Genomic DNA, 14,938 nt, shown 5'->3' with positions numbered 1-14,938 from the left:
CCAGAAAATAAAGGAAAAAAAAAATCGAACCCACAACCACGTGGGCTGCAGCAAAGCAGGCTACCCTGACCACGAGAAATAGCGCAGAGCGGCGCTACTGGACCTGAGAGAGTGGAGAACGCAAGGGGGCAAAGGAGCCCACCAAGCAAGACAGGCAGAGGAGCGTGGCAGTGCCACAGCAACCGGAGGGGCGGCGCAGCGGCCAGAGAGGCAGCTCTGCACACTACAAGAGACGCAGTGCCACAAATACCTTCCCAACACACCGTGGAAGGTAAGAACAGCGCTGGATACTAAAGGGGAGGAAGAGGGGACCAGAACTAGAAGTCCCCGGGAGGACGCCCCTACAGAAGTGAAGGACAGTACCCCAGGGAGCCCCACCAGCAAGGCGACGGAGGTCAAGGAGGTGAGGATGAGCACACCGGCAGGATATGCAATAGCGCCGGTGCAGTTCCTACCTAAACCTGGCGAACCCCTGATGAAGTGGGAGGATTGGAAGGAATATATCGATAATTTCATAGGGGTCCTAGAGGATGAAAATGAAGAGAAGTTCACCCCCCAAAGAAAAAAACGTATCCTGCTGCTGAACCTGGGTCCGGAAGGTCTCAGGATTTACAAGAGACTGGTGCCCAAGAAGAGGGAGGACACGGATACGGATATCTATGCCCATGCAGTAGAAGACCTGGATGAGAGGTACCGCCCCACCATATGTGTGTCTGTGGATAGGTTCAACTTCCAGCAAAGGAAACAACGGGCTGGAGAAACCATAGAGGAATATGTAGGGGCCTTGAGGAAACTAGCGGCCCGTGTAAATATGCACTGTGGGAGGATGAATTCATAAAGGACCAGATCGTGATGCACACCACGAGTACACAGGTACAAGACAAGTTGTGGGCGAGTGGAGACACCACGCTCAAAGAAGTAATGGTCATCGTCAAAAGGGCCGAGCTGGCTAGGAGATGTGCGGCAGCAACCAAGAAAGATGTGGGTGCCCCTACAATGGTGAACAGGATACAAGAAGGAGACCACCGTAAGGACCAGAGAAGTAAAGAATCAGCAGCCAAAGGCACTAGCAGGTGGCAAGGGAAACAACCAGGGAGCGACAGCAAGAAATCGTGCTACAGATGTGGCAGTTGGTCCCACGATGCCCGTGACAGAAGATGCCCCGCGTTCAGAGCCAAGTGCCTACACTGCGGTATCCTGGGTCATTATGAAAAGGTGTGTAGGAAGAAACAATCGAAGGAAACGGTAAAATGCGTTGAGCAGGGTGAAGAAGATCTGGAAGAAGTAGCAGAAGAAGAGGTGATCACCGTCCTGTGCATATACGACCAGGTGATGAGCATAGAGGGGAAGAAATCCACAAAACCCATCCTGGACATGGCAATGGGAGGAATCACCATCACCGTAGTGGCGGACACAGGATCCCCCTTCACCATCATCCAACAGGCAGTATGGGAAGAAACATTCAGACCCAAGTTGGGACCAGAGTTGGAAAAGCTAGACATCAGACCGGTCACTTATAACGGAGACCGCATCCCAATGTTGGGGTTCCGCCGCCTACTGTTCGAATTCAGGGGCCGGTCAGCATGGTGCAAGCTGTACATTGCAGAAAAAGGACCCTCGGTCCTGGGATGGCTAGACCAGGGGGACCTAGGGATCAAACTGGATCCAGGAGGAAAAGAGCAAATATTACTGACTGAGCAAGAAGAATGGCCGGATCTGAACAAATGGAAGGAGAACTACCCGAAGGTATTTGGTGGAACAGTGGGACGGATGGAAAACTTCCAACACAGGATTGTGCTCAAGGAAGGGGCCATTCCGGTAGCCCACAAGGTGAGGAATGTGCCGATTGCGGTGAGAGAGGCAGTCCAAATGGAACTCCAAGAGCTGGAAAAGAAAGGAATAATCGAGCCGATAACATGTGCTGAATGGTTGGCGCCCCTGGTGGTCGTAATGAAGCCAAATGGGAAGGTCCGGCTCTGCGTGGACCTGAGAGAACTGAATAAGAATATCGTTGTGGGGGAGGAGCCAAGATGGCGCTCGGAGCGGACGTGTAGTCCCTCGGCTCCGGGGACCGTCTCCGCCTTCAAGTCTCTCCTGCCTGATATCCTGTAACGCAGTGGCTGATTTCGACAGCGGACGTACTCTACTGACCCGCCACGAAATCCTGACGCTTTTGCTCCTTGGCAAGTCGGAGAAAAACTTGGACGCAGTTGGCGGCCCGCATCAGCGTACAGACCGGGGCCTCGCGTAACTATCGAGGCCGGTCAACAGACGCGCTCTCCCGGACTTGGGGACGGTGAGGTCCCGATTGGCGGCTTTCATCGGCCAGCGGACCCCGTGCTCGCATCCTGCTGCGCTTTTGGCTCTGCGGTGACTGCGCCAGTCTACAACTTTGACGCTACGGACACTCGCACTGTGATTTGTGTGCTTATTGCCTGCATTTCGCCCCGCTATTGCCGCTGTACTTTCGAGCTGGCCGAGCAATCGAAACTAAGCGGACGGCGTATTGGTCGGACTCCACTAATGTCTGCGCCCAGGCTCAGGCTTCTGACATCGTAGCACGCCTGGTTGTCCTTGTATGGTGCGCGCCTGTTTCTACCTGGGGTCTCCCTGCCCGATGCTATGGTGGACATCCTGCTGTGTGTCGTAACTGTTTGGCCGTGATTGGTGTTTCTTGCCTCACTGAATGGGAAACATGCCTGATACATTGTGTGCTCCCTCTCACAGTTTTGGGAACGTTTTGGAAGCGGTCCTCTCCTTCCGATCTGAGGCTCTACGCTCTGGCTGCGTCCTGCTGGACAAAATGGAGGGCATCCTCGGTGCTTCGATTTGTCCTAAGATGGCCAACTCGCAGGGACTCGGCACCGCTCCTGGTTCCACCTTCGCCTGTGCTCCGGTGGCGCCCACTGGAGTCGGTGGCGCCCTCGTGACCCCAATTCTGTCGTTGCCATCAGTCACGGGAGAGTGGCCCCCGAAATCGTGTATTCTGGAACCTTTGCCACAATGCGAGCCCTCCCTTCTCGCAATGTTTGCTGATCCCCGAGACTCGCCCCGAGGAGAGTTGTGCACGGCGCTTTCCCTCCCTGCCCTGGCTACCTTCGGAGATTTTGAGATGGCATACTCGGCGCTCCCTTTGGTACTCCTGGACTTCATTGCCCTGCCGGCACCGGATCCCCTGCACTGCTTTTTCTTTCCTGAATTGCCGTCTGCATCCGTATCGACTGCACGGGTTTGCGGTGGTAGGGATAAAACGGGACAAGGATAGACGCTTCCGTTATTGGGCTGATGGATCTTTGGTTACTGCTCATGCCGGATGGGGACATATTATTGGTATTCTGTTTTATGTTCTTGCCGCTGTGCTCCTTTCTGTGCTCTGGGACCGTGCTATGGCGATTGGGCTACTGATTCCTGTACTTGTGCCATTCTGGTGGGTGGGACGGCGAGGGATCTAGCTTCTTTGAGTGACTCGGACATGTATCGTTGGGGATGGAAGATTATATCGGGGGCTTGCGCTTGGTTTGGGTGCTATTGCCTTACATATATTGCGCGCTGCTGCTGCGCCTCCACTTTTTCTGCATATTGGACATATTATACCTGTTGAGCGTCAGACCGCTGTGGGAACTATTGGTACAAAATGGCGGAGCTGGGGGACGGGTTGTGGGCTCCTCCCCACTTTTCTTTTTCTGAGAGTGTTAGGATTCTCTCCTTTTCTTACTCTCTATCTTTCGGGACTCCTTTTCTTGGGCGACAGGCACACTGCTAGGGGGGGTCGGGCCGTAGCCAGCTGCAGGGGTCCAGGGTGGGGGGTACTTAGGGGGGGGGATGCTTTCTTTTTGTTTTTTGTTTTTCATTTTGTTCTATGGGCCTACTATTCTTTTTCCTTTTTTCCTTCCCTGGGGTTTAGACGCTTCTTTCCTTGGTGCCTCGCAACGACTTTGGTGTTTGTTTATGCTTCAAGATTACCTATCCTGATTGTTTTATACCGATGTTGTCCTGTTAGCACCGCGCTCTCCTGTTCATGTCTATTCTACAAGGAACACTTTTAAAACTAGACCTCCTTCCTTCTGTAATGGATCCTTCGTGCTTCAGTAATTGCAATGTATCGTATGTGTGAGCTCCTGGGCTTCTGTTGATTTGTATTTGCCTTTTCTTTCAATAAAGGTCTTTAAAAAAAAAAAAAAAAAAAAAAGAAAAAGAATATCGTTGTGGAGAAATTTCCCCTCCCCAGAATTGAGGAAATGTTGACCAAGACCAGAGGGGTACAGTGGTACTCCACTATCGACTTGACCTCGGCCTATCACCAAATCGCTCTGCACCCGGATAGCAAACGGCTCACATCCTTCATCACCTCGTTTGGATGTTACCAATTTTGTCGGATGCCTTTTGGGTTGGCCTCAGCGGCTGCTGTTTTCCAGAAAATGATGCATCAACTGTTCAGAGACTGCAAGGATGTCCAGTATTTTCAGGATGACATCTTGGTGATGGGGCGAGACCAGCAGGATCACGATCAGAAGCTGGGAAAAGTGTTGAAAACACTAGAGAACAAAGGCCTCACGGCGGAGTGGTCGAAGTGTAGATTGGGACTGCAGTCAGTGACGTACCTAGGTCACGAGATCGGACGACAGGGCGTTACCCCCAAATTGGAGAATGTCAAAGCTATCGCTGAAGCACCGCCGCCCAGGAACAAGGAAGAGGTCAGGTCGTTCCTGGGGATGGCGGAGTACTACAGCAAGTTTGTAGTACACTTCGCTTCCAAGACCCACAATTTGAGGCTACTGACCAGAGACAGCACGGTGTTCCAGTGGACACCAGAAGCCCAAGCAGAGTTCGAATTGATCAAAAGGGATGTTATTGGAGCTGTTCCCCTCAAGGGGTATGACCCACAAGGCACCACGGTACTGACGACAGATGCCAGCGACAAAGGCCTGGGCGCGGTACTCATGCAAGACAGAGGCAGAGGGGAAATGGAGACCATCAGCTTTGCGTCCAGAGCATTGACAGATACGGAGAGTAAATACAGTGTGATCGAGAAAGAAATGCTGGCGGTCGTGTGGGCCATGATGAGATTCCGGCAATTTTTGTGGGGAACACGTTTCCTACTCAGAACAGACCACAAACCATTGGTGAAGGTGCTAACGTCGAGTGGACATGCCAGTGCCACCCCTCGGATATCCAAGATGTCTCTAAAGTTGCTTGAGTTCAGGTATGATGTTGAGTACATTCCCGGAAACCGGAACCGAGTAGCGGACTATCTGAGCAGGGCAGCTGCCATGGAGTCAGGAGAGGAAGATCCAGATGGCAGTGGGGAATTGGTAGCTTTAATAGAGGATCAAGAGAAACTGATTAGTCTGCAAGAATGGACAAAGTCATATGAAGAGGACGCTGACCTAAAGGAAGTGAAGGGGTACATCGTACAAGGATGGACGGACAAAAGAAGCATGAGAGCAGGCCTCAAGCCGTACTTCGAAGTGCGGGAAGAATTGTCGGTAGTGGACAGAGGGATCTTCATATACCGAGGAGATAAGGTGATTCCCCCAAGGACCCTCACTTCAAAACTGATGGACTTGCTACACGAGGGACACCTGGGCATAGGGAAACTCAAGGCACGTGCCAAACAAAATTACTGGTGGCCAGGCATGGACATGAGGGCTGAAAGGCACGTCAGAGAGTGTCCCCAATGTCAACGGGCGGACAAGACATTAAGACCATTGAGACCAGCGATAGGAAAGTTTGATCCTCCTTCAAATCCGTGGGAAGAACTCTCCATAGACATTTTGGGACCGGTCCTAGATGACCAAGGCACACAGAAATATGTGTGTGTGCTTATGGACCGCTATTCAAAGTGGCCAGAATTGAGAGTAGATGAATCCATGGACACGGAGAACATCCTTAAGTTTCTGTCTGAGACTTTCACGAGGGAAGGAATACCTAAATCGATCTTGAGTGATAATGGACCCCAGTTCACGTCGGAAAAATGGACTAAGTTCATGCACAGAAATGGCATCACTGTCAAGCACACCGCAATCTACCATCCGGCCGGAAACGGTTTGGTGGAGAGGTTTAACAGGGTAGTGATGGGAGCCATACAAGCGGCCATATCAAGTGGACTGAACTGGGAGAAGGCACTAGAGAACATGGTATGGGCCTACAGAATAACCCCCACTGGTACGGGGTATAGTCCATTTCAAATACTGAGAGGACGTGAACCTTTTACCCACGACAACAGGATTTGGAAGGAAAAGATGGTCACCAGTGAATGGTCCCCTGCAGTGGTGCGGGCCAACCTGGAAAAAGCACAAACAATTTACAGTAACCACTACAACAAACGAAGGAATGTCCAAGGCACAGGTCTGGAGCAAGGAGAGTGGGTAAGAGTAAGATTGGCCACCCTGCAGAAGAAGGGAGACAGCAAATACAGCAAGCCGTTGCAAGTGGTAGAAGTGTATAATCGGGCCGCCTTACTAAGCGACGGGAACGTGTGGTCCCAAGACCGCATGGCCAGGTGTAATAAAGTTTTGGACTGGGAGCCACAGTGCGCTGACTGGGAAGACAAGGAAGGCTCGGAAGTGGAGAGGAATCAAGCAACTGCGGATCAGCAAGTTGGAGTGAGAGTTGGAACGGAAAGTGAAGAAGAAGGAGAAAATGGAAGTCAAGGAGTGGAATGGGACAGGTCGGAGAGAAGCACGCATGAAGGAAGAGTTGGGAATGAAGGGGCAGTGAACCCTGAGACACAGAGTCAAGGGACTAGGGAGGACCCAGTCAGGGTCACAAGGAGTGGAAGGCAGGTGGTAAGACCTTCCAGATTTCGAGATTTTGAATTGGACAACGAACTGTAAGTGACTCTTACTTGGTTAATAAAAAGGGGGAGATATGTAGCGTATGCAGTCTAGTTGTTGCACGTCACGCAGCCGTGACGTGCGACGGCCATGTTGGAAGCTGCGCGCGCAGCTCCCAGTGCGCGCCAAGCCCCGAGAGTGTCGGAAGCGCCGGCCGGCGCTCCTCTGAAATCTGTTGTGTTGCGAATAAAATAATTCACACCCCACAAAGGCCTAGCGCTATTATTTACAAGGAAGAACTTCACACAATTCACGCCAATTGGTGGGGGTATTTAAAACTCAGTTACCGGGCTTTTCATTATCAGCGGAGCCGCGGTCGGGGGAAGTAAGAAGCAGAAACTTTCCTGTAGCAGTGAGTATAACCATCCACTTAGCAAGCTTGGTTGCCACCACCCGAAGTAAGTGAATATGAGGCATTCATACAGAATGAACAGTATACCTTATTTTTGCAGGGTGCAAATTAGCACTTTAATCCCACCGTTTGATGGCTCATGGTGCCAACTAGCACTTTGGCAGCAAGTATGCTCACATTTGTTTCCTTCCTGAATGATTAACAAAATAAGATTCATCTAAACCCTAAAGGTTAATGGACTAGAGCATGTGTTTAATGTTACATGTTGTGTATGTCTTGTCCGTGTTCTTCTTTACAGGGCACACCACCACAATAGGATGACATACTATGTCTAGCAGTTGTAGCCCTCACATTTATTTAGGTCACTGTACCTGCACCTCTGGATATTACAACGATAATACCTAAAAATTCTCCTCTTGTGTTCTTTTTTGTCCTTCCTTTCAGGTTCTCATTATAGAAACTTTGGAACAGACAAGTAGGCACATACTAGCCTTTTTTTTAAATTTCACTTTTCTGTAAATAATCCGAAGTTTTCGAGGGACGTGAGTAAGGTGGGGATCTGTGCATTCCATCCTGAAGAAGAAGCCTAGCTTCGAAACATGTCGACGACGCACACACGAGGTGTTGTACATTAATATACAAAATACCTCACACTTACCCTTTTAACAGTACCAGCACGGGGGCCCATTCAAGTTTTTGTAGACCTCATGTGCCAGGTACTTTTTAACCTCACTTTATCACTTTTCAAAACCCACCACTCACTTAAACACATTGAAACCTCACACACACCACACATAGCCAAATTATAAAAGTGCTCCCAAGTAGTCGCTGGTCAGTAGCACGCCGCATCCCATAGAGGGGTGCGAAGACCCCAATGATGAAGCATGACACCAAGGGTCCTTTTGGTGTGTTCGGGGTATTTAAAGAACACAGTGTGCTCCCCACCATCGTAGGGACCACCCTTATAAAATCTTGATGTGGATTCTTTTTGTTTAATTAGTTTTGTTATGTAACTGCTGCATTCTACAAACTTATACCTGTACCTTTATTTTAAAACTGTAAGGCATTACCTCATTACCTTTTGGACAACCACTCATTGTTTGTACCTACGCCGTTCTTTGCCTCACTTACTTGCACACTCTTGTTTTCTTTTAGTCGCTTTTAGTCGCCAGTAGTCCCCAGTCTGCCAAGGCCTGTGCCGGTTGTGTGGAGGGACGTGTATTCTGGCTTAGCTTCCGGCTCGCCGACCAGAAGTGAAGATTATCGTCTAGAAGCGCTGTGTCATATTTCCAAACCTATTTAAGGCAGGAGTGTTTTGAGCTTCTTTGCACTATGGTCAATGCAAAAATGTGTTATACAAGACAGGAACTCTTATGATTGAATCATCTCACAGGTCTAGTCCCCTTAAGAATAGCCAAACCATACCGGGGAACATAGTGATCCCCAGGGACTGTAGGGATAGCATCCTGCGGGAGCACGCTTCACCATCTAAACCTCAACCTAAGCAAGTTCTGGTACCAGATATTAGTAAGACATTTACACAACTAAAGGGGCTATATTGTAATGCCCGTTCGGCCCCAAGACATGCTGTAGAAATATGGAGCCTTTTGGACATTGAAAAACCTGACATATGTTTCATTACTGAAACTTGGCTCCATGAGCACACCTCTCCAGATGTGGCTATAGTCTTCCCTCCCCAATATCACCTAACTAGATTAGATAGAAATGGCAAGAGAGGAGGAGGCTTAGCAATAGTTGTGACGGCTGAATTGGAAATTTCTATATTGGAATCTATTACATTAGACCTACTAGAACTGTGCATTTACAGAATTAGGAGACAATCTAAGGGAATCTGGAGAGGAGCAATAGTGTATAGGCCGCCGGGTACGGAAACTAAATTTATTCACAATTTACTAGAAGCCATTGCTCCCCATGTATTACCGGCTGACAATTTTCTTTAGATAGGGATTTTAATTATCATGCGGAACTATCATCAGATCCTGACACAAATCAACTAATCATGAATCTAGACACATTGGGATTAGTTCAAATGGTGGAGGAACCTACACATTCACCGGGACATACTCTTGATCCTATATTCACTAATATAACTAGTATCAGAGTAGAGCCCCCACTCATCCTGCTATGGTCTGACCATGATATGTTGAAATTTGCCATATCAATAATCACTACATACAAGGATTGCAGCAGCGAACTCACATGGACAAGGCATTGGCGGAAAGTTACCACTGCATCCTTTTCAGCTCATTTTAGTCCCCCTCTGCTATCTCATACGGTGAGTATCGACCACATAGCTACCTCTTTCGAGGCAGAAATTACATCTACCCTGAACATCATGGCCCCTTTCTCAAGGGTTAACACTAAGACTAAAACATCACCCTGGTTCATGGAACAATTAAAAATTGAAAAACTCTCTAGTAGGACAGTCAAATGGAAATGGAGAAAGAGTAAAAGCTCAGAAGATCGTAAAAAGTATAAACGTATCCATCGAAGCTACCTGGTCAACATTAAGTTAGCAAAAAATTCATACCTAGTGAATAGGATCAAAAAGGCAGCTAACTCCAATAAGGAGCTTTTTAAAAATTTTGAAGAATTTACCGCTTTCCCTACCAAGCCAGGTAATCTTCCCTTTCAAGACTGGATAGATACTCTTTCCTTGTTTTTTGAGGATAAGATTGTTGCCATTCATAATTAGTTTCCAAAACCTCCACGCTTCTTTTCAACCATCGCCCCTTTGCTTCTTAGAAATCTTACTGATATTATCAATATGTCACTTCTGCAATCAGAAGTCCCAATTATATGGAAAGCTGCGATGGTTAGACCTATCCTAAAATAATCTACTGCAGATCCTAAAACTCCAACCAATTATCGTCCTATTTCCCTGCTTCCTTATTTTGGAAAAGTCCTCGAGTCTTTGATTAATGGGCAACTTACTACCCATTTGGAGAGCCACGGACTACTGGACCTGTCACAGTCCGGTTTCAGCGCCTCCCACAGCACAGAAACAGAACTGGTGGAAGTTACTAACAACATAAGATTAGCCCAGGACAATGGACAATTGGCTATGCTCGTCCTGTTGGACCTGTCGGCTGCCTTCAACACCATCTCCCACAGCATTTTAGGACAACGGCTCTGAGAGATGGGTGTCAGAGGTAAGGCCCTGGACTGGCCTTAAAAGCTATTTAACTAATCGTACCACTACGGTACAAATTGACAACTTGGTCTCCAGAAGCCGGCCAGTAAAGATGGGTGTTCCCCAGGGCTCCATTTTGAGCCCTATGCTCTTTAATCTTTATATGTCACCTCTGGATAAAGTGATCAGGTCCTATGGCTTTGAGGTGGTGTCATATGCTGATGACACCCAGCTAGTGATCACCCTAGGACCTGATCCCCTTGACACAAAGACCTGTTTAAAAAACTGCATGACTCACACAGATAGCTGGATGAGTGCGAACCATCTCCAGCTAAATGGAAGCAAGACGGAGGTCATTCTTTTCGGTAGGGCACATGAAGTATGGTCTAACGACTGATGGCCCCCAAATCTGGGTCCTTGCCCTTCCCCAAAACCAGTATTGCCGAACCTTGGAGTAATGATCGACAACCAGCTATCGATGAAAAATCAGGTAAACCAAGTTATTGGCACATGTTATGGAATTATACGGAGTTTAAAAAACAATCTTTCAATGGATCCCAATTAAGTCGAGGAAGCCACTTGTTCAAGGACTGATTATCAGCAATATTGATTATGGATTTCCCCTCTGGCTTTTATCAATGAAGAACTCTGTTCCAGGCTCCAGGTTCTGCAGAATACAGCCGCCAGACTGGTACTGAACCTTCCCTTAGATCCCCTTCAAGACCATATCTTAGGCACCTCCACTGGCTACCGATGAAGAAGCGCATTCAGTTCAAGGTCCTTTGTCTAGTGCATAAGAGCGTCCGCTGCAGCGTGCCTGGCTATTTTGCAAAACGAAACTCTGCTGGTACCAGCTGATTAGGACGTTAAGGTCAAGTACCAAATTTCTCCTCACTCCATGCAGAGTTCGCCCCGCCAGAAATGGCTGGAGATCTTTCTCATATCTGGCACCTACCTTTTGGAATAAACTTCCACCCCATCAACTCTCCATTACAGATCATAATCGATTCCGCAAGGAATTAAAAACCTGGTTGTTCGACCATTGATAGTATTTGTTTTCCGTCTGTTTTTCTGTTTTAGAGGAGTTTACGCAAGCGCCGTGAGACCTCTGGGTGATATGTGCGCTTAATTAATATCCATGACTTGACTTGACTTGACCTATATATATTAAAATTGAGGGTTTGGGCCTGGCAAGAGAGTTAACTTGCCAGGTCGAAATGGGATTTTAAAACAGCACAGCCAAGATCTGCAATGGCAGGCCTGATACATGTTTAAAGGGCTACTTAAGTGGGTGGCAGATTCAGTGCTGCAGGCCCACTAGTAGCATGTATTTATAGGCCCCTGCACACAGTGCACTTTACAAAGGAATTATAAGTAAATTAAATATGCCAATGGGGGATAAGCAAATGATACCTTGTTTTAAGTAGAGAGCACATGTACTTGAGCACTGGTTAGCAGTGGTAAAGTGCCAGATTCCTAAAGCCAACAAAACCAAATTCAGCAAAAAGGGTAGGAGGTAGGCAAAAAGTTTGGGGATGATCCTGCAGAAAGGGCCAGATCCAACAGTGTATGTAAAAGTATAAAGTGCAACTCTGACCCAAAGGTAAATAGGCACAACAAATTAAAACAACAGCATAGAAAGCAAGACAAAGACAGCCATAACACTTTTAAAAAACACAGTAATGAGGAAGTACGATATGTAGCCTAAAGCTGTGTTCATGGTGGTTCGGGCGGTACTTCACCGACTACATGATGTGCCTGAAGTCATGCAGTCATTCAAGGCCTCACTGCAGGTGACAAAAGCTGTGTACAACGGATTGTGTGTAAAAATGAAGTCCGTGCTCTACTGGGAACATGTGCAGGAAGCATGGTGCAGGGCCACCGATCCCACCTGCGCCGTGTCCATATTGCACAAGGCCAAAGGCCCTGGGCACTGAGCTCTATGCATTCATGGGCTTGAATGTCAAAAGCAGTCAGAGGTCTGTGTCCACACATTTGTAAACTTGCATGCTCGCACATTTCCAACTGTTTTGGAATTTACATAACCATTCCTTGACACAAATAAATCTCCAAAGTTCAACTTATTGTAACTTCAAGAATACATAATTTGCTAGTTAGCATTATGCAAAAAAGTCCATCCTGGTTCACTTTGAAAACACAACCTGTATTTGGGTATACACAGGAGAACAATGCACCTACTATTTCCTTCAAGTTGTGCCTATTTTGAAATGTTGTGTGTTGTAGTTCAGGCTTGGTCAATGGGGCTGTAGATTCAAAAGCCAAAAGGCACATTTTACCCATAAAAGGGTATTGTTTGCAGTAGGGATGTGGTTGGGATGAGAAGAGATAGTGTATTGGTTCAATCGATCCATCGATCGACCATTAATAGATGTTGAACTAGAATGGGAAAGTGTGTTTTTGGGAACTATTCTGGTAACATGTTCATCAGAGTAAAAACGTTGTGGTAAAATGAACAACATTTTAACAATGTGTTCATCTGTCTGTATTTTGTTGGTGGGAGAGAGAAATCTTCCCTACTAAATGTTTCAGGGCATATATATTACCAGAGCTGAACTTTGCCATGTTTACAAATATATGGCACAGTTCTCTCTCCTAGCTCTGGTGCACTTTTGGCACAGCCACTCCTCCTCCCCAACGTCAGGGGAGCCAAGCCCCGCCCTGCCCCCGCCTGACCATACGGAAAATATCATGAGAATAACATAATGTATTATCATTTTATTTTTCTGTTTGCATTGCTCTTTGAGCAGTGGGGCTATGCTGCTCCGCCTCGGAGGAGCAGCCGCCACTGGCTGCCACATTCTGAAAACACGTGCCCATGATAGAGTGCCCACACTCGGAGTGACAGGATAGGGACAGGTGGCTCTGTTCTGTCTTGCTGTGCACTGCACTGCCAGTAAATCTCACACCTCGTGTCTTCTGATACCAAGCCAGGCGTATGTGAAATCGAGCATAGGACGCAACTGAACAGGGCCTCACTAATGCTTAACTGTAAAAGATTGAGTGTTGGTGCTGAAAGCTCTGCTCACAAGTGCTTGGCTTGTGGTCATTAAATGTTGGTGTGCCAAATAGCAAGTCTGCGTAGCCTTAAATCCACCTCATGCCTCTTCAATCAACAACACTCCCTACCCCTTCCTCTCTCGCTCTTGCATGTTCCTGCTTTTGCCCTTTGTGACAGTTTTTTCCATTTTCCTCTTCCTCCTTCTTTCCCCTTTGTGTATTTTTCTCTGTCTTGCTCTTGGTAAATGTCCAATAAGGAAAAATATCTGCCAGGCCCAGTTCCCAAAAAGGAGGCAACAACCAGCTCAAATTAAGCACACGGCCTTGCACCCTAACAGTGTGCACTCAACAGTGTAACTTTCGACTGCACTAGAAGTGTGACAACATGAAGCTGCTGTGTCCCTACCTTGGAGTCAAAATGCTCATGCAGCATGTCCAGAAGACTGCATTTGAGCTGGCCTGTAAGAAAGGGGGAAGCATTCCCTAGGCACCATGCCATTTCAGATACAGCATTTATTTGATTGATTTTAATGCAAAGCTTCTCTGATGACGAGCTACCACAGCATAATGGCACCAGGGACTGACATGCTTTCTCTTTCCCAGACATTTGACACAGATCTTTTAAATTTATTAACCCCGGCCCCACAAAAATGAGTGGTATTCCTCAATTTGAAAAAGACTGCGGTGAATTCAATATTACAAGGGTCTTTGTTCTACTATGTGAAGGATACACAAGTTTACATAAATGTATCATAATGCATTGATTCATGGGTTTGAAATAGTGAGGAAGGACAGGAAAAGGAGGTACTTCAATTAAAAAAAACAAGGACACTGAAAGGCTTACATTAAAACGTAAGAGGACTTCAAAAGACATATAGCTAGATAATTTGTGTTTTTTCTGCTTTGTGCTGGATTTAAGTACAATACTACGCTGTGAATATTTCACATGTTATTTTTTTGGGCTGCTGGGTATTTCACTATACCTCACCTTTCTGGGTCAATATGTGAACAGGAGACCGATGAGAACGGCTGTGGGCGCCAGGACGGCGAAGCCGGCCTTGCTGGCCATGGTGCCGGCCGCTCCGTTGAACACTGCATTGAAATTGCAAAGATCAGAGCTGCAGCAGGTGACGGTGACGTCTTGGTTAAATATAGAAATACTACCTGGAGCACACTCCTCAGTGCATTGCTTAGTGATCTGGGGTCCCACTGTAAAGCAAGAGAAACAATGGTAAATAGGCACAGTAGTTGGATGTGAAGAATCATGTGTTGAATATTCAGCTGTGTTCTACCTTTCCTATCACATTGAGTGAGTACAGTCAGGCTACATGTCTGGTGTTTTAGGCTACTTTAAATCAGTCACAGCCAGATGCATACGTATTTACCATGTCAGCGCTGACCACCAAGGGCCCACCGGCCTCAGTTCACTCTACACATGCATTCATCGTGTACTGATTGTGGTTTCACACCTTGAACTGTGCACCATACTCACAGGAAGCACATCCTGTGAAGAAAGAGGGACTTACAGGCACATTGGTTCAGTCGAGTGGAATTGTTTCCAGGCTTCCTCATAAAGTA

The 14,938-nt window shown here is 47.3% G+C and overlaps 1 protein-coding gene across 1 annotated transcript in view; it reads right to left on the bottom strand.

The window, feature by feature from the left end:
• LOC144827089 (lymphocyte antigen 6E-like) overlaps window positions 1–14,938 on the bottom strand; it is an 81,086-nt gene that overhangs the window by 24,680 nt on the left and 41,468 nt on the right. Inside the window, exon 3 of the mRNA XM_078685532.1 lies at window positions 14,349–14,569. Within this exon, the coding sequence (XP_078541658.1) occupies window positions 14,358–14,569 (212 nt within the window). The 3' untranslated portion in view covers window positions 14,349–14,357. The remainder of the gene's footprint in view (window positions 1–14,348; window positions 14,570–14,938) is intronic.

Source organism: Lissotriton helveticus, chromosome 4_1, assembly GCF_964261635.1.
Source record: "Lissotriton helveticus chromosome 4_1, aLisHel1.1, whole genome shotgun sequence".
In the NCBI taxonomy this organism is placed as follows: Eukaryota; Metazoa; Chordata; class Amphibia; order Caudata; family Salamandridae; genus Lissotriton; species Lissotriton helveticus.
This window is presented reverse-complemented; position numbering and strand designations above follow the sequence as displayed.